Here is a 19,272-nt window from a genome sequence, read left to right on the forward strand (position 1 = left end):
TAGCACCCAAACCCTTAAATATAAAGACCCTGTCTGTTTAGGAGGCAGCAAGAAAGGGAAGATGCTGGGGGGGACACTTCTCCTCCTTTGACACCCTGTAATCACTGTAGATGATGCAGATCTGAAAAGATATGGAAGGGAAGTCACAAAGTGAAGTAGTTAGAAAAATAAATGAAAAGCTAGGGTTATATGAACTAATTGGTAGATAGAACCAGGAAACAACATCATGGAAGTTGAGAAAGAATTTAGAAACATGTTGTGGACATGATAACAACGAAAAGGAAATGAGAACTGAGACCAGTTTTGGATTTAGCAAGTTTGTTGGCTTAGGTGCTAACTAGTAGATTATAGAATAGGGGATTGGAATGTTTGGATATTGGATCAACCATATAAACTGTGATTTCTGTAGTTTTATTTATAATGCCAGCTAACTTACTGCAATCATAGATAAAGAAGTCATCCCTTTTGTATTTTAAAATATTTCTTATTTAGCTTATACTTAATGTAATTCTGAAAGGATACCATTGTCTAGTTTTCTCCTTCTGGATCCTTTGATGTCCTCTGTTCCTTAATGTCTGCAGAGGCTGTTTCATTTTACTAGCACACGAAGGCCATCTAGTGGCCCAAACTCCTGGTGCACTCGGTACCAAGGAAAGAGAACGAGCTGGTCTTTTTGGTCTGCTCTTGGCCAGAGTGTTTTGACGCTTGTGATAGTAATGATCAATTCTGTAGCCTGATCTAAAGAAAATCACTGGGACTTATGACCTTTTCACACTTTTAGCTTTCTGACTAGGCAAGTCACCTAATTTCTCGCTTTTTGTTTGCTATGTGAAACTAAGATGATACATTTGGGTTAGGTGAATGAATCCCTTAGTCAAAAAAAGTTTACTTAAAAAAATAGTCTACTCTTAGAATTAATTCAAGTAATTTTAATGGTATATCCCAAACGTTTTCCTTCTCTGGCCAGTCTACTTTCTCTACAAATACAATGTCACCCAGTTGGAACTGGTATTTATAAGGCCAACTTTCAAACTGTGTTTACTCATACATTACCCTCTTGCCAAGAGGCACACTTTAGAAGGGTTTTTAACAGTGAGGGTTAAAACAGGAAAAAGATGTTCTACTGAAAGCAACTCATATTGATATTTTCTACTCATATCTAGAAAATGACTTGTCCCACCCCTTCCCTGACTGCTGGTAAATTGGAGCTTTATTATACTTCCTTCTTTCCTGAATAATAAGTGGAAGGATAAATAAATTGCATTTATGTTCTTGCAACAATGTCATTATATTAATTGATTTGGTGGTGTTATTTGTTAATACACTTCTTTTTATGTTTCAGAAAAGATGTTGGTTTGAAGCGATTTTTTCCTAGGAGTTTACTGGATTCTGTCAAGGTAATTAGAATCTGCTTTATTGTAATCAGATGACCACATTATGTAAATACCTCCCTATGGTATATGGTTTTCTCTCTTACATGTAAAAGTTACAATGTAAAAAAGCTGATAGTTATTTTGCTCCGGTTAATGGCAAGTAGATTTTTGCAGGCACAGCTTTCTCCCACAAAGCTATGGTTTCACTTGTTTATTACATGTGACACTCAGCTAAGTACAACATTAAGAAACTTGAATGTACCCGAGGCTTTGTCACCTAGGTCTTTATGGTCTCAGGTATTTTGATACATGTAAGTGAAGAAGCAGTATGTAAACGGATCATAGTGGTAGCTGAATGTGTGTCTGTGCACACCTGTGCACGTATAAGTTGCATTGTAAAGATCTCACTTCTCTTATTCTAACCATGTGGGCACTCCTCCTCATTAGTAACTTTTGCAGAGCATCATCTTCTCTCCCTCCCTGCAGAGGAAACTGCAGGGGAGGAACACCCAGGGGCTCTGAGGTGTTTCCAGCCAATCTAGAGCACATGCCAAGACGTTCAAGTGAGGGAGGGCTTTGGTCAAAATAGAGTCCGGCTGATACGAGCTTTCCCATTTATGAGCCCCATAGTCTTGGACTGTTTGTTATTTCCACAATGAAGAAAATAGCATTTTGTAGGGTTGATGTGAATATTTACAGATTGTTATATACGTTACTTACCATGGGATCTGTAACAATGCAGTTTATATATAATGGTGGCTGTTACTGCTCTTTTTTTATCACCAAAGTGCTGTTCTGTACCAGAATAGTCACATGAAAGACCATCCAAGCAGGCTAAAATGTATGTTATGAGAGAATGTAACATTGGTCCAGAAAACTGGCTCTGAAGCCACACTGCCTTGGTGCAAATTTGACTTCATCACCATGAATTACATGGAACTTTAGCCAAGTTACTTAATTTTACTGTATTTTAGTTTCCACATATGTAAAGTGGGGATGAAACCACTTTCTAACACTTGGGCTTCATACAAGGATTACAGATTCATAAAGCCTGAGAACAGTGAACACAGAACTCAGTATGTAGGGGCCCTGGGTGGCTCAGTCAGTTAAGCATCTGTCTTAGGCTCAGGTCATGATTTCTGGGTCCTGGCATCAAGCCCTACATGGCACTCCCTGCTCAGGCGGGGAGCCTGCTTCTCCCTCTGCCTCTGCCCCTCCTCATCCCCCACCCCCACGTGCATGCTCTCTCTCTCACAAATAAATAAAATCTTAAAAAAACCTCACTAGGTGTTATCTAATATTAAGAAAAGGAACACTGAGCTCATAATGATAAAATGCCAAGTCCATCAGTTTTAATTGCATTAAACTTTCTTTTCCTTTTTAAAGATTTTACTTATTTATTTGAGAGAGAGAGAGAGACAGAGAGCACAAGCAGTAGGGAGGGTCAGAGGGAGAGGGACAAGCCACTCACCTCTAAGCAGGAAGCCTGATGTAGGGCTTGATCCTAGGACCTTGGGATCATGACCTGAGCTGAAGGCAGATGCTTCACCAACTGAGCCACCCAGGCACCCCTGCATTACTTCCTTCTACGCAAAAGTTTCTTGGCCATTGTGCTATTACTGTTCGCCGACTATGTCCCATTGCCTGTTATTGGGTCATAGTCTGGGTACACTTTACCAAATGCAATCTGTGACAAAGGCCCTGAGTCCAGGCATCTGGGTCTTGCTTGCTTGAACCTCACAAAGGAGGTAGTAATGGTCCTCCTTTTCTCACATAGCTTCTCAATGATCTAATGGGAAACGGATACAGAAGTGTTTCTTATAAAGTACTCTACAAATGTAATGAGCACAGTTACGAAGGGAGAAGTATACTCTTCTGTAATGTTTCAGGCTCTTTTTCTAGTGTGGCTATCCTGCTGTTTTATTTTCATTCAAGTTACCTGATCTACTCACAAAAGGCTGGAGTGAATTGGTAGGGAGCTAGCTCTTGCAGTGCACTCCAAGCAGGTGATAAAGGCCAGGCACGGCAATGGATGGGACAGGTAGTTCACAGACCAGCTTTAAGTGAAGTTTGGAATGGTGGGAGGGTGGTGTAGCAGGAGAAATCCAGCGTGTTTGGAGTATGTGAGAATGGTGGAGTTGTGTCCTTCTGGAGGGTTATTAGGTGTGGGCTGGTGGTATTTCTGGGTTTGGGAGGATGGGAGACTCAGTTTGACCTGGAGAGCCGTGCTGTGGTGCCAAGAAGGCCTAGGAGAATAGAGCCTCCAGTGAAGAGATGTCTTTGTGCATGAGTCTGCAATTTGCCGGTGGGTGGGGTGGGGAAGAGGCGTTCACACAAGTAGAAGACACAGTTCTTTAGCAAATTTACATTGTCACTGAACATAAAAGTGCACTAGCCAATGTGGAATTAAAAAGCAGGGAGGTATGTGGAAATGGCTGTGTCATGTCAGTAGTGTCTTAAGTGGCTCTCTGATGTGAGCCCCAAGGCCACTGCAGAGTTTCTGCAATCTCCTCAAAGCTGTATGCAGATAAGCAGTTGTCACAAGAGGTATGACTGCTGTCACTTGGGAACCCCAACAGATAACATTTAAAAAGGATGCTCAGACTCAAAACTGGGGGTGGGGGGCGCCGGGTACAGGTCACAAGTACCCTGGTGCAGGTATAGCCCAGGTGACCCGCAGCGTCTGAGGAGGTCTACAGGGGGACTGGTCTGAGCCTCCTGGTCCTCATTGCGAGCTCTCCCAGACCTGGGCTTGCTCGTCCTCTCATGGTCTCCTCGGCATGCCAGGTACAGACAGAAGGCAGAGGACTGCTCTCCTCTCTCAGGACTCTGCTCAGGGTCTTTACTTTATTTACTTTCTCAAATTCTGATTCACAGTTATTTCCATCTGCATTTTGTCTGTCCGCCTCCACTGTATTTTAAGATCTACGAGAGCACTGATAATGCCTGTTGCATTCTCCACCATGAGTGCTGTGTTTGGCCTGGTGCCTGGTAACTTGGTGACGTTAGGCAAACCTAACTCAGATGACAGAGTGGACAGCTTGAAGAGCAACTGGGAAGATGAGTCAATGTAGCAGGGAGCTGTGTAGGGAGGTGTGCTGTGGAAGGAAGGCCCCCTTTAGGAGAGCAGCACCGAGAGCCTGGTGTGCTTGCTGCTCCACGTCTGCCTCACTGAGCACAAGCCCCCTCCCCTGACTGGACTCGTCCCTTCAGGCCTCTTACAGGCTGTCCCTCGGATCTGCCCCGATGATTGCCTTCCTGTCCTCACTGCTGCTGCCTCCAGTGTTGGGGCAGCACCTAGAAGGCATGAGGCCCCCATGGCCTTGTGTGTGGAGATTGGGAGTGGTGTGGGCTGGGACCTGCAGCAGCTCTCCCTGTGGGCTGCGGGTGGGATCATCGTGTGGATTTCGGAGTGTGAGCCCAGCAGCAGCCCAGAGGACAGGGTGGAAACAGGCAGAGCGGGGCAGGGAAGGGCGGGATGTGCAGTGATCCGGCCTGGGCGCCGTGGCTTCCTCGGGAGCAAAAAGGAAGGCGCCGACTGTAGGGAACTTGAGAAAACTTCCTGAACCATAAAGAGCAGTTGTGTTTTGAGAAGTTCAGTCGCTGCTATTTTGTGACAAGCAGGGGAAAATAGAATTTTTAGCTGCTGCTTGGTGTAGGTATAGATTCATCTAGTGGTTCTCACGCAAGTTCAGCAGAATTCACTTCCCGCCTGCTCTCTAATGTAATTTTATAAACCAAGTAAAGTCTGTTTGGCTTCTTACATAGTTTAATCAGTAGTTCATTTCCATAGGCCAGCATTGTTTACCTTCTGCATAAAAATCCTCAGTGTTGCACTGATGGCCACCCAGATCCATGGCACCGTCCTCAGCAAGTGCCCGTGTGGTGTGGAACAGCTGCCGTACAACATGCATTGTGTTTGCACAGTCCCTTCTTCAGAAGTATTGCTAACGAAACTTCAGCTAACACGAAATTTATCTCAGCTTCCTGTTTCATCCGGAACAGTCCTCTGGTGGCCAGATCCACGCATACTTGCTTTCCCGCACGTAGGCTGTGTGGGTACATTTGTGTTTCCACAGGCTGTTCCAGAGGCTCACACTGAAGGTTTGGGAGAGTACCTTGTTGTATTGGGTGGGACTTAAGTGAGCTCTGATGGATGACAGAACAGAGGAGGGGACATATGTACCTCAGTGACGAAGAATAATTACAAGATATTTTAAGTTTCTGTGTCTTTGATCTTAGTAGCAGTAGAGACACATCTATAACAACATTGTACCAGTAAAGTCAACAAATTAAGCCAACCTGAGGAATGCTTTTCAGTGGTGACAAGAAGCTGTCCCAGCCGGAGGACACTGAGGACACATGAGGAAATGCAGTGTGAGGCCCAGCAACAATATAAGAGGGGCTTAGTGGACAGGGAGAGTAGATTGACGGATGGACAGATAATGAAGATGTGGTGTGTTACTCAGCCAGAAAAAGGAAGGAAGAAATCTTCCATTTGTGACAACATGGATGGACTTCAGGGCATTATGCTACATGAAATAAGTCAGAAAATGACAAACACTCTATGATCTCACTTATAGAATATAAAAACAAACAAAAAACCTGAGCTCATAGGTACAGAGAAGATAATGATGGCGGGTGGTAGGTTAGTGAAATGGGTGAAGGTGGTCAAAGACACAGACTCCCAGTTATAAGTCACGGGGATGTCACATACACATAAATGTAGATAGTAATACTGTAGTGCATACTTGAAAGTTGCCAAGAGAGTAATTCTTTAAAGTTCTCATCACCAGAAACTTGGTAACGATGTGAGGTGATGGATGGTCACTAGGGTTACCGGGGTGATCATTTCACAATGTGTACAAATACCGAGTCACTGTGTTCTACACCTGAAACTAGCACAGTGTTTATGTCTGATGTGTCTCAGTTAAAAACACAGTCTGCATGCACTGCTAATACATCTATGTTTAGCATTTGGTGGGTGGGTGGATGAAAGCATTCAATTAATGTATTCTCCACCTATTCTTTTATTGCAGATTTTCTTGTGCATTATATTACATAACCTTTTCATCTGGGAAGCCCTGCAAGTTCATTGCTGCTAGCAGCATTTGATAAATATTAGGGTGACTAATGTAGAATTAACTTTTGTTATTCACAGTGGCTTAATAGAAGCGATTTCTGATGATCCAACCTAATAACACTGCTTCATTCTGAAGAAGTATCACATGCTGAGTAGTTTTCTCTGTAGAGGGATTGGTTTCAAATTGAACAGCATTCATAGATAGACGCCTTGTTTCCTAAATCCAGGCAAACACAAAGCGGGAGTTGAAACTATAAATAGGGACAGAATGCGAATGCACAGCAGTCTTGCCTGCTCCGACAGTTCTGGAAGTGTATTGACTAACATTCGGAGAGTCCAGGAGGTTAGATCTTGGGGGATTGTTTCCTCACTGACGCAGTAGGAAAGAACTGGTGCTGGCTCCAAGATCCTTCACATTAAAATGAATCCAGGGCTCCTATCAGACAGCAGGGATTTCTAGCTGTTGTCTGGCACTGGACACCGTAGCTTTGGAGCAACGTGGAAGTCCAGACAGTGGGAAAGTGGCGGCACTCCCCCCTGGCCAGGTGCCCTGGGAGTCGCCGGGAGCCAGAGGCTAGTCCTGAGTGGAGACTGGGGCCTGCTGGGGCCGCTTGAGCCCACGGACAGGCTGCCACTGTCATCCTGAGACTTCTGCCCAGACGAGCATGAGAGCAGTGTGCAGGCCAGCACATTCCCGCAGGTTTGGCTGCGGGAGGGAGATGCAGGAACCTGTGCCTCAGACTGTTGGTCAGTCAATACCGCACAGTAGGTGCCACTTTCAGACATTTCCCAGCTACTCGGAAATTCCCAGCAGGTGAATGCTGAGGTAGGGGGTCCATGGCCAAGTGTTGGGCATGGGGCTGAGGGCGGGGCAGGAGCACGGGGCCGATGGCTCCCATCCTGTCATAGAAGTGCCCGCACTCTTGTGTTCCTTGGTCCTCAGGACACACTGTTGTGAGCGTGAGTAGCAGAGTGAGCGGAGCGCTGAGGGTGTGAAGCCTGATGTGGGAGGAGGGAGGGGGAGCAGGGCCTGGCCTGCATTTCTGCCTCGCATACTCAAACGGGCCTGCTGCTGGTGGTCGAGGCGCAGAATAGGGAAGGGGAAGCAGGATGGGGAGCTGTCGTGGCTCGGGATCAGTGAGACGGGATCCACGGGGACTGTGAGGTGGTCTTAGGTTTTATTTTTTACACACATGCATGTATTTATCTGTTACATGCAAATTATTTTTTTAGAACCAGCTTTGTAATGTTAGGAAAAAGACTGGAAAACAGGAGAGCTATGCACTAACATCACTCAAGTTGCTTTAATAAAGAGCCAACGCCAGTGAGGCTCCTGAGCACACTTGTGCCCCTCCCTCCTAATTTCAGGGCTCTCTTCTGCTGCAGCTCCAGGCTGCCATTGTCAGTGCTGCCCCGAGGGTGAAGGATAATGGCAGGGACAGTGTCCTTTCTTTTTTCTTGAAGCTGCTCATCTCTTTAAAATGTTTGTTGAGTGCCCAGTGTGTGCTGCGTGCCCGGTGCTGGCCAGGCTCCTGCCCTAACCAGGAGTGGTTTAAATGCCAGGGTGGCATTTAAAAGGCCGACGGCCTCCAGGAGGCTGATGGCCTCCAGGAGGGGAAGCGATGCTCTCATCAAGAGCACAGATGCTGGCGCCAGGCTGCTTGGCCTTCAGTCCTGGCTCTGCCATGCAGCTCGGAGATTTGGGGTCTTTGTTGTCTTTGTGCCTCCCATTTCCTCATTTGTAAGATGCAGGTAATAGAAGAACCTCTCTCTGAGGGCGCTGCGAGATAGTGGGGGCTGGAGACGAGAGAGCAGCTGTGCCCTCCCTGAGCCTCCCTACACGGCCATGATGATGCGGCCCTGACTTGGCTGCCGAACCTGCTCGTCCACCCTGCTCTTCCTCCTGACCCCTGGGGCCTTGAGGCCTCTCATGCTCCACACTTGCAGAGTTAGATGATTCCTTTTCCTAAGTACCCAAGGGTTGAGGCTGCAGAGTGAAGTGATCCAATTCATGTTTTAAAAAGCGCCTGGCGACTGTGTAAGGTACGTAGATGGTAGCCCAGGCGGCTGTCGCAGGGGTTCAGGCAAGAGTGGGGCTGGTGTGGTGGAAAGCATTAGGGAACACGATATGCTTTTTGGAAAAGTTCTTGCAGGGCTTTGTTGGGGGTGTAGTAGGTTTGAGGGGTTAGGGAAAAGAGCGGTCGGGGCTGCCACCTGAGTCTCTACCTTTAAGTGGCTGGGAGATTGGCCGAGCTGGGGTTGCCGAGCCTGGAGAGCAATCATGAGTCCTCTTAGGGAACTGTCAGCTTTCAGATGTGTGAGACGTCCCATGGAAACCTCAGGCGGGCGGGAGGATGCATGTGAGTCTGATGCTCAAGCCAGGACTTGAGCTGCTTGACTTAAAAGAGAGACTGTCTGTACCACTTCAGAGAGGAAGCTCATTTGGGTGACTCGTTTTTGAAAGCATTGCACGAATGAGCAGGTTCAAGTGGAGGATTGTCCAAGCAGCCAGTTGGGGATTGGATACAAGGCAGAGAATTGGCTTCTTTTCTGGACCTCTTTGACATGGTTTTCATCGTTGCGTGCCATTACTCATCTGTCCTGAGTTAAAGTGTTCCTCCTGGAGGCACGAATAACTATATCGACTGTTTATTAATGTTAATGAAAGTGATTTGTCACAGTGCTCTGGTTCCCATGCTCCATGGACACCATCCCTCACAGCTGTTAGCGTAATCTAGTTTGCGGTGTCCTGCACTTGTAGGAAGAGTTGGAAGGCATTCTAGGGCTTTCTGTGCACTGGTTTCCTCCTTGGATGGGCTTGTGAGCACCCAGCAGCAGTATGCCCTGTCTCAGGCTATTGAAATCAAAGAAGTCAGAGCTTACATGCTAGGGAGTGAAGTGTCATTGGTTACCGGACAGACAGGATTTTATTTCCATTTTGTCTATTTAAGCACTGTTAGGCTAGAGTTGTGCTCTTCCTCGGTCTCCATGGCCAGTCCACACGCTCCTGGTGGACAGCCAGACCCAATAGGCCACAGGAAGGTTTGCAAAGCCTGAAGTCAGAACAACTATTACGTTCCATCTCAGCCCATGATAGGAGTGGCCTTTGCAGTCCCTTGGCCTATGGCTGGTGCTTAGATGGGCATTCCCCAAAATATGTTTCCCAGATTTTTCTTTACTGAGCATGCAAGGCTGACCATTGACGTGTGAATGTCTGATAGAGAAGCCTTGCTAACCTCAAGCCTGTTATACTTCTCTTCAGTTTAGATTATGTGATCTATGTCTGCAATTAATCCTCTTCAGAATACTTGCAGTTCCACACTGTCCTCCTCACCTGTCAGAGCCCCAGCTCTTGACCTGCTGACCTGGCTGTGGCCCTCTCTCCTTTCTTGCCTCCGTGTGATTGGTGGGAGCCATCTGTGAAGCTGTCAGCCACTGCACTCTGACAGTGCCGTCCCCAGCCCTGCCCTCTCCTAAGCTCCACATCTCTATGCAGCTGTCTGCTTGATGGTTCAGGTCCAAAGACGTAAGGGTCTCCCATGTCCAGAATTGGTGTGACTTTATTCTCACCAAGCCTGCCCCTTCTGTTTGCCCCTCTGTCCCATCCAGAAACCTCGTCCTGCTCAGGTGCTTGTTTTCCTCCCGTCCCATATAGTCATCCGAGTGTCCCAAAGTTGCCTGGCTGCCTGGCTCTCTCCTTCGCCACCACCTCAGGGCCTGTGCCACTGGTGTTTCTCAGGTGGCCTATTCCAGGAACCTGGCTGCTCTCTCTGCTTCTCACACTCTCCCCAACACCCTCTGTTCCAAGAGCAGCGCGAGCCTTTAAAATGAAGGTCACATGCCATTGGTCATATTCCAACACCTGCTCCCTCGGCTCTTTGAACCCTGTCCTTTGCCTCTCACACTGTTTTCTTCGTTCCCAGTAACCGTAGGCCACTGTGACTATGCCCAACTCTTTGACCATAGCTTCCAGCTGTCAGCTCACTCTGCAGTGTCCCAGATCCAGGAATCCCTTGACCACAGGGGGACTTGCAAGCCACTGCAGGTGGGTGGTCCCTTCCATGTGCCACTCCCCAGTGGGTCACTTCTTAGCTGCCTGAGCAGCCACAGCTCCCTGACCTGCAAAGATGAGCGTACTCTGTAGGATGAGGCCCTTCACCGCCTCTCTGTCCCCCCACCCCCAGCCTTCTCCAGTTTGCTGGCTCTGAGTCCTGTCTGAGTACGCCTCACACTGAGCTTCCAGTTGGGCCTCTGGTCTCCTCCAAGACCTCCACCTGCCACCCTGCTGCTCCCACAGGACTACCATTTCAGTTCATGTTAACACCGGCCTCTCAGTACATCTTGGTTCTGTTTTTCAGAATAAATCTATTTCTTACACCTTTCTGCTTCTATACTTGTGTAGGCTCTGCTCAGCTCTTGCCTAGATTACTTGGGCAGCCTCCTACTTGGTCTTTCCTGCTTCCTTCATGCTGTTCACAGCACAGCTGTGCCACTGTTCCTGTTGGTGCCTGCGTCAAATCACATCACTCTACACAAGGTACCCAAGGACTTTCTCTCTCCCCACAGTGAAAGCTGACTGGCTGGCTGGCTTCCCCAGCCCTCTTGCTCAGACCTTGTCATGCAGCCTTTGCCCACTGGCCTTCCCGGGCCTCCCCCTACACACTGTAGACTATGGGCTTGCTGCCTGTGGGGCCCTTCCCTCCACCATCCAGATGCTCATGGTACATAAATAGAACACTCAATTGTACAAAAAAGGCCTAAAGACCACCTGTGATCCCACTACACAGAAAAAGGGGCATAGTTGTTCCGTCCCCTTCTCTGTGTATTGATGCGTGTGTGCGTCCCATCTCTGGTGCTCCCCTTTTGCTCCCCTTTTAAAGGCAGCCGTGCTATATATACAGATTGCTTCACCATATTTTTCCACATAACACCATGATGATGGATTTTAACGTCAGTATGTTAGTTCCAAACCATAGTCTTTAGAGCCACGTACAACGTAGGCAGACACAGTATGATGCATGTAACCCAACTGCTACTATATATAGTTCTGCACTCAACCTCCTTGTTGCTGAGTCCTTGTGGAGTTCTTTCATCATTTCTAAAGAATAATGCCTTGGAATTTAATTTCTGGATCCAGAGTTGTAGTTTTTTTTAGAAGGTATTTTTATTTGTACTGCCGAGTAGCCCTTCAGAAAGATGGTGGACTTACCCTCCTAACAGTGGGATATGTGAGGGCCTTCATATCTAAGCCTTAGGCAGCTCCCTGTTGTTTGCATAGCTAGTATGTGTTTTTTATTTAGTTTTTAATTTTTTTGGATAGTGTGTGTTATTTTAATGCCTAACTTTTTACTATATATTCTAGTAAATAAACTATTGCCTTATACATTTATATCTAAGAAATGAGTCTTTGAACCACTGAACTGTGTATTTAAAAAGGGTCAGGATGCTGTATATTATACCATGTGCATTATGTTATGGCTACTTAAGAAAGGAAATAAGGCTTTGACGAATAATGGCATTTCATAGTAATGTGAACATAGATGGGAGGTAAAGATACCTTCTTTGATGTTAGTTATTGTTGCTGTGTGGTGTCAACTCTAAAACGATTTTTGTGATTTTATCATGCAGGCCAAAACACTAAGAAAGCTGATCCAACAGACATTTAGACAGTTTGCCAACCTTAACAGAGAAGAAAGTATTCTGAAGTTCTTTGAGATCCTCTCCCCAGTATACAGATTTGATAAAGAATGTTTCAAGTGTGCTCTGGGGGTAAGTATGGGGACACGGGAGATGGTGGACCAGGCTTGATTTCTTTTGCTTTTTCTTAACCATGTATGTCTAAATTTCTGATTGAAATCTGATTTGTCACATTTTGAACAACATGAGAATGTTTGTCACTTTGCAGTGGGGAAAAAATGCAAAAAGAAAATGTATCAATGTGAGGATGAAATCTTTTTTAAAAGAATGCCTTTGATAAAAAAAAAAAAAAAAGAATGCCTTTGTTGATAATTAGTTTTTTTTTTTTTTTTTTAACTCTAGCCCAATGATTTGTTAATTATTTGTTGTCTCTGGGCTAGTTTACCTATTCAAATCATCTTTCCAAGGAAACTGTTAGCTTTAGACCTACCAAGTACTGGGTCGGTGAAGTTACAGGTATTTTGTAGTACTTGGTTGGGTAGATGAATCACAAGCTAAGCCAGCCCCCACCCCCCTGCCTTGGTCTTTTCATATGTCCATGTTTTCATCTAAAATATTTTCTTTTTTCTTCTGGGACCTTTGTCATTACCTGTTTCACCTTCAAAAGTCAAGCTGGATTATTTCAGTGGAACTGGCAATCGGCCCAGAAGAAGGAATCAGTTACCTCACGGACAAAGGCTGCAACGTAAGTCTGCTTCGGCAATACCCCTCATGCGGGACCTGAGTGTAGACAAAGTGAATCATGCCCCTTCCCAGACTCTAGCCCCGACCTGAGAGGGGCCTCTGTCCTGAGTTCTGCGACATAGATTAACTCTTTAGTTAGTGCTGCAGAGTCAGCTAGATATTCACAGAGAAAAAGCAGGGAATTTTGACCCTGTCACACACTATGGCAAAACCCATTCTAGATAGAGTATTGATCTACACATGGAAGATAAATGATAAGAATCGTAGAGAAAAACATAGGAGGATATCTTCATAAATTTGGGGTAGGCAGAGATTCCTTAACAAGACTTAAAAAGTGCTGACTCTACAAGACAATTCTGATAGAGTACATCGAAATCAAAAACTTCTTTTCTTCAAAGATAGTAGAAAGACAAGCCAGGGACGCCTGGATGGCTCAGGGGTTGAGCGTCTGCCTTTGGCTCAGGGCGTGATCCTGGGGTCCTGGGATCGAGCCCTGCATTGGGCTCCCTGCAGGGAGTCTGCTTCTCCCACTGCCTGTGTCTCTGCCTCTCTCTCGGTGTCTCTCATGAATAAATAAATAAATAAATAAATTAATTAATTAATTAATTAATTAATAATCTTAAAAAACAAAAAAAGAAGAGAGAGAGAAGCCAGATGTTTGTATTAATATATTTGACAGTAGGTTCCTAAGCCAGGATATAGATTGGCAATAAATCAGTAAGTAAAGGGCAGATGACCCAAAAGGATATCCAAATAGTCTATAGGTAAATGAGGAAGTGTTGAGCCTCGGAGTCATCAGATACGTGCTATTATGTATCTACTGCGATGGCTAAAATGAAAAGGAGCTGTAATACCAGGTGTTGGCAGGAATGCCCTGTTGGAGCTTTCCTCCACTGGTGGCAAGAGCAGCTGTGTGTGACCTCTTCAGCACAGTCTGTGGCATTATCTGTTTTCACGCCTTCGGATTTTTGTAGTCATAGCCTTTAGGCTTGATTTGTGGTCTCCTGTATTTTCTTACAATGTTTTCTTTGTCCTTTTTACATGTAAGTCTTTAGCCCATCTGGAATTTCCCTAGATTCCTCAGGTGAGGTCACAGGTAGGGCCCCCAGAATGTGGTCAAGAGGGGCAGGCTCTGGAGGACATGGCCACAGTTTCCATCTTGACTCACTCTCCTGTTAGCCTCATAACTTTGAGTCCATCCCTCCACAGTTGGCTTGTGTTTCCTCATTGGTAAAATGGCCATAATAATTTCAGTTGGAACCTAACAGGGTTGGTAAGAGAATTAAATACTTTGACGAATTAGATCATGGCCTTGCACAAAGGAATCACGTAGAAGTTTGGGTGTCATCACTGTCATGTCATCACTGTTGTTGCTGCCCTGTTGCAGGTGAGCAGCCAGTGGTGTCAGCGAGGTTTATCAAGTCTTGTGCACCTCCGGGTCTTCCATTCTGTAACACGGGTCCTGTTGTCTCTTTCTGTGTCGACTCCATACAACTTGATGTGCGACAGCACAAAAATCTTATCTTTTCTTTTTAGTTTAGGTACTGTCGAAATGAGCACAATCTAGTCTTGTCTTTATAATGTTAACTTTATAAGGACGTTAAAGGATATTGAAAGTTACATTAATTTCGTCAGGTAAATTGGGGTCTTTTTATGATTTTATGTAAATCCTGAATATTTGAAGCAAGAATGGGAATTGGGTATTTTTCAGGGAAGGTAGCCCGGGTCTCGGTGACAGGCCTGCCAGACCCTTCCCGCCCCTCCTGCCCCTCCCGCAGAGGCACAGCTGCTCAGGCTGTCCACTTCTCCTCGCCTTTCATAACTCGTGTTCCATCAGCATGTCCTCTGCCTCTCTGCATCTCCAGTTTGTCACTGTGGAGCCATATCTCAGTCTGTCTCATCATCTCTCCAATGACCTCAGTCCTGCACCTGTCCTCATGCCCCCGAGCGTCTCTGGGGGTTTGGCCCTGGCACCCGTCTGGAGGGCTTGTCTGTCGTAGCGGCCCTTCGTGGGCGAGCTCAGAAATCGGGGTCACGGCAGGCCGTTCATGTTCCTCAGTGCCCATACGGATCTCGGCCAACACCCTCTCCCAGTCCCGTTTGATTGTTTTAGTCTTTCTCCTGCTGTTCCCTTTGGGTGTTTCCTTACAACCTATGCTCGTTTACGTTGGAGGCTGTTTTCTCGTACAACTTTTAACATCTTACCAGTGTTGGTAGGTGGTGTCCTCCTTTTGTTGCATTTCTCTACAGCTTGAGGTGTTGTTTCTTTCATCATAGGATTATTTAGGAGGATGTAAAAGTAGCTCTGGGGGTTTGGGTCTCACTGTTATTTCTAATGCTACTGGCTGATGAGCAGAGAACAGGTTTTTTTATGTGTTAATTGTTGTGACTGTGTTCCAGTCTCCTTTATAGCCAAGCATGTGGTAGTTTTTTATTCATGTTCTGTGGAAAAAATGTCTGTTTTCTCTGGGAGGCTATGAGGATCTCTGTCCTCTGAAGTGAAAGTTGCTGGTTGTGTGAAGTGGAAGGGAACTGGCACGGGGGCAGTTGGATAGAGCCCGGAAGGCCCTCCTGCTCCCCTTCTGCCTGCCACAGCCGCCCTCCCCGACTCCGTGCGTGAAGGCAGGCTTCTGGTAAGACCGCCCCTGGCTGTGCGCGGCCCCGTCTCCTCTTTCCTGCACAGCAAATGCTTCCAGTCTACTGGGCCATTCTGTGAGCACAGAAAAATATGTAATTTCTCTCTCCCGAAAAATATCCTCCCTCGAGCACGTGGCTGGTTCTGCGGCCTTACCATTTCCTCCTTCCCTGCCCCAAACAGCATAGATACGGCATTAGACAATACCCTCCGAGGCTTTCTCATGTTCCTTATCACATTTGTAACTACATACTTGTGTGATTGTTTATGTCTGGATTCATGTCCTCCTTGTCCACTGCTGTGTTCCTGGCACTTAGAGCCCAGCACCTCGTAAATTCTCAGAGGCCTTCGTTCACTCCCTCACACCCTACAGGAGTAGGGACAGCCCTACTTCCTTGTGGTGATGGTGGACAGGATGGGTGCCTGCCACTGAGATCACCCTCAGGGGGCTTTTAGTCCGGTTGTGAGAGTGGATGTAAGAAAGAAGATAAGCAGCAGAAATAATCCGATCGGAGAGAGGGCCCCAGTAGGGTGGTGTGAGAGTGTCTGGTGTCCAGTTTAGAGTGGGGTCAGTGTTGGCCCCTCCCAACCTCGTCTTCTGTGTAACAGATACTTTTAAAGAGCCTTTTGCTAATTTGAAACAAACTCACAGAATATGCCATGCACATAAAATTTCATAAACTCTCTTTCAGTATGTCAGTGCACAGCACAGAGACAGGCAGACGTTACAGGCGGGTCAGAGCTTAGTACTTTGTATGTTCATCTGAGAGAGGACAACCGGAAGTAACCCCTTGCAAGTAGTATAGGAAAGTGACAAGAAGAAGGAGCCATGTGACTGACCTTGGGATCATGTCAGAATGAGGCAGAAACACAGTGTGGTTAAAAAAGGGAACACAATAATTTCCATGACTTAAATTTCTCATTGTGCTTTGGAAATAACTTTTTTCATTAACAGATGGCAATAATAGAAATACTTTAATATAATCATTCAGTGAGACTAATTGAGATGTCCCTCACTTCATGCATCAGCAGCTTAATCACATTTGACTCCTGGTCTGCTAGAAGGACCCTCACTCATCTCGTCCGTTACAGATGTGTGTGCTCGGGGTCAGCAGCTCAAACACCAAACAAGTATTGCCCCCTGTAGTGTCATTTCTGAAAATGGTGAGCAACTCAGCATCCAACAATAGCAAAGTCAGTATTCTCAAAATTACCCATAAGTTGCATTCCTGGAAAATTGAGTGCAGAGCATACTTTTTTAAAATAGACTTGGGTTCAGGACACCTGGGTAGCTCAGTGGTTGAGCGTCTGCCTTCGGCTCAGGTTGTGACCCCGGGGTCCTAGGATCGAGTCCAGCATTGGGGTCCCTGCAGGGAGCCTGCTTCTCCCTCTGCCTGTGTCTCTGCCTCTCTCTCCGTGTCTCTCATGAATAAATAAATAAAATCTTTTTTAAAAAAAATAGACTTGAGTTCTAGAATAGGATTTTTCACCAATATGAACACCAGGACAGTTGAACGCTGTTCAGTACCCAGGACAGTTTTCATTGTGAGGCAATTTCCTGTGCTTTATGTGACATCTCACAGCCCTGGTCCCCATTTAAATTCCTCATTCTTCGGCCACCCCAAAACAACCCTCTGGAGCATGATTCTGCCCCTGTAAGACTAGAGTGCATCCAATCAGGATGAGCTCATGATGAGAAATTAGGCCCAGGAGGCAGGCAGAGGGAGGACCATGTGGGTGTTTGCTTCCTTTTGCAGGCATCATACCTGTTTAACAGGGGACTGTCAGACCTGACTTACACTTTCAGGTACCTCCCTGGCTTCCAGGTAGGGGGAGGGGCAGAGATTAAGGGAGGCACAGATCAAGGGAAACAGCTGCAGGGTTGATGCTCTAAGCAGGATACCAAATGGCAATTGCACTAGAGTGGCAGCTGGGAAGGTGGAAGGAAAACACACAGACTCCGGGTGTGGAGCTGGGCTGGGTGTGGGCGAGGGAAACAGGGGCCGGTGATAATGCCTCCGTGTTTTGGCTCAGGAACAGGGTTGAACAGCAATGCTTGTTGCTGCACTGGGGAGGCCTGGGAGGAGCAGGTGTTGAGGGCGGATCCTGTGACTGTGCTGTTCACAGGCTGTCCCCGACGTCCGTGTGGGGGTGTTATGTGGGTGGTTGGATACGTGTCCCAGTTCAGGGGCTGGGTGGTATTTGCTGGGCCACCAGAGCTCAGGGCAAGGATGGGGCCCAGCACAGAGTCCTGTGGCCCTTGATCACTTAGAGATGGAGTAAAGGGAGAAGCCACCGGAACTGTGGAAGACAGCCAGAGAGGTAGGAGGGAGCCCCATGGGGGCAGATGACACAGAGGTGGAGAGGGGAGAGTGGGCATGGGGCCACTGTGTGCTGCTTGGAGGTCTCAGAACAGGAACGCAGAGGGCGTCCCTGTTTCCCATCTCAGTGCCTCACGGAGGACCCCTGTGCCTGAGGGCAAAGCTGTCAAGGGGTTTTCATGGGAAGGGAAGCTGGCTATGAGTCACTTTCTTTCTTTTTTTTTTTTTTTTTAAGATTTTCTTTATTTATTAGCGAGAGCATCCACGTGTGCACAAACTAGGGTGGGGGCAGAGGGCAGAGGCAGAAGCAGACTCCGCTGAGCAGGGAGCCTGACGCAGGACTTGATCCCAGGACCCTGGGATCATGACCCGAGCTGAAGGCAGATGCTCAACCGCTGAGCCCCCCAGGTGTCCCTATGAGTCACTTTCTGAACAACGATTCCAGCTCAGTCCCGGTGGCAGATTCTGGGCTGAATGGAGCATTTGGTGGGAGAGGCCAGTCCTCCCCACGCTGTAATCAGGGTAACTGTTGTGAATAAATGTGGAGGAATCATCACAGCAAAGTGATCGTTGTCATGAAATGCTAGAAGGATAAGGGACAAATGGGCTTTTTTTTTTTTTTTTTTTTGTCCTCATAAGAAGAAAAGAGTTTATTCTACTTGGAAAAATGAAGTCCCTTTTGGCTCATCTTCCTGGGAAGGGGCCTTTGGACACCTGCCAACTCCCTGGTGTCAGTGCACTCAGACTTGCCTCTAATTTAGGGAGCACTGGGAATGCTCCCAGGTCCCCCTCTCTGTGGGAGGGGGAGCAGGTTTCCATGCAGTTCTCCCCAAGGCCAGTGAGTGAGTCAAGTCAGGGACTTTCTTCTACTTCTTTCCTTCTCTGGTGCCAGTGATTCACTGGTCCAGCTCTGACAGGTGGTGTGCTCCTGGTTGGCCATCAGGAGCACAGAGCAGGCATGTCCCTGACCTCGAAGTGAGTAAACAGTTCCTGGCGGTTCCAGGACCACTCGAGGAGAAGGAAACCGCACCAGGGGCTGCATGGACGAGCAGCCTCTCCCCAGACGCAGTCACTGGGGGGAAGTCCTTGGAGAGTGCATTGGGGTGGGCACTGCGGGAATGTCACAGAGTACCTAGCAGGAGTCTTCATCTGGGGTCCAAAGTGGTTGCCTTTTCCCTCCGCAGCCCACACACCTGGCTGACTTCAATCAGGTGCAGACCATTCAGTATTCGAACAGCGAAGACAAGGACAGGAAAGGAATGCTGCAGTTGAAGATCGCCGGCGCCCCCGAGGTAAGAATGTGCTTTTCATGGGTTGTCAGAATCCCAGCTTTCTCTTATTACGTGGTGGGTGTTCTGTTTGAAGTAGTAATGAGTGTGTGCCCCCAAGAGTGGAGCAGGTGACAGGTGGAAAAGTCATTTAGGAACATTATTGTCAAGATGATTGAAGATTCTTGTGAACTACCAAGAACATCAGCTT

General features: G+C 47.0%; 1 protein-coding gene across 16 annotated transcripts in view; it reads left to right on the forward strand.

Annotated features, from left to right (window-relative positions):
* Positions 1-19,272, forward strand: part of PTK2 (protein tyrosine kinase 2) — a 262,540-nt gene that overhangs the window by 139,231 nt on the left and 104,037 nt on the right. For 15 of the 16 annotated variants that reach the window (XM_041769011.1, XM_041769012.1, XM_041769013.1 and 12 more), the window contains 4 exons: positions 1,343-1,397; positions 12,085-12,225; positions 12,761-12,838; positions 18,978-19,085. In XM_041769011.1, coding sequence (XP_041624945.1) covers positions 1,343-1,397; positions 12,085-12,225; positions 12,761-12,838; positions 18,978-19,085 — 382 coding nt within the window. Of the gene's footprint in view, positions 1-1,342; positions 1,398-12,084; positions 12,226-12,760; positions 12,839-17,668; positions 17,795-18,977; positions 19,086-19,272 lie in introns of those variants that run through there. The other variant, XM_041769027.1, reaches the window with a different exon arrangement.

The sequence above is a fragment of the Vulpes lagopus genome, chromosome 9 (genome assembly GCF_018345385.1).
Source record: "Vulpes lagopus strain Blue_001 chromosome 9, ASM1834538v1, whole genome shotgun sequence".
NCBI classification, from domain to species: domain Eukaryota; kingdom Metazoa; phylum Chordata; class Mammalia; order Carnivora; family Canidae; genus Vulpes; species Vulpes lagopus.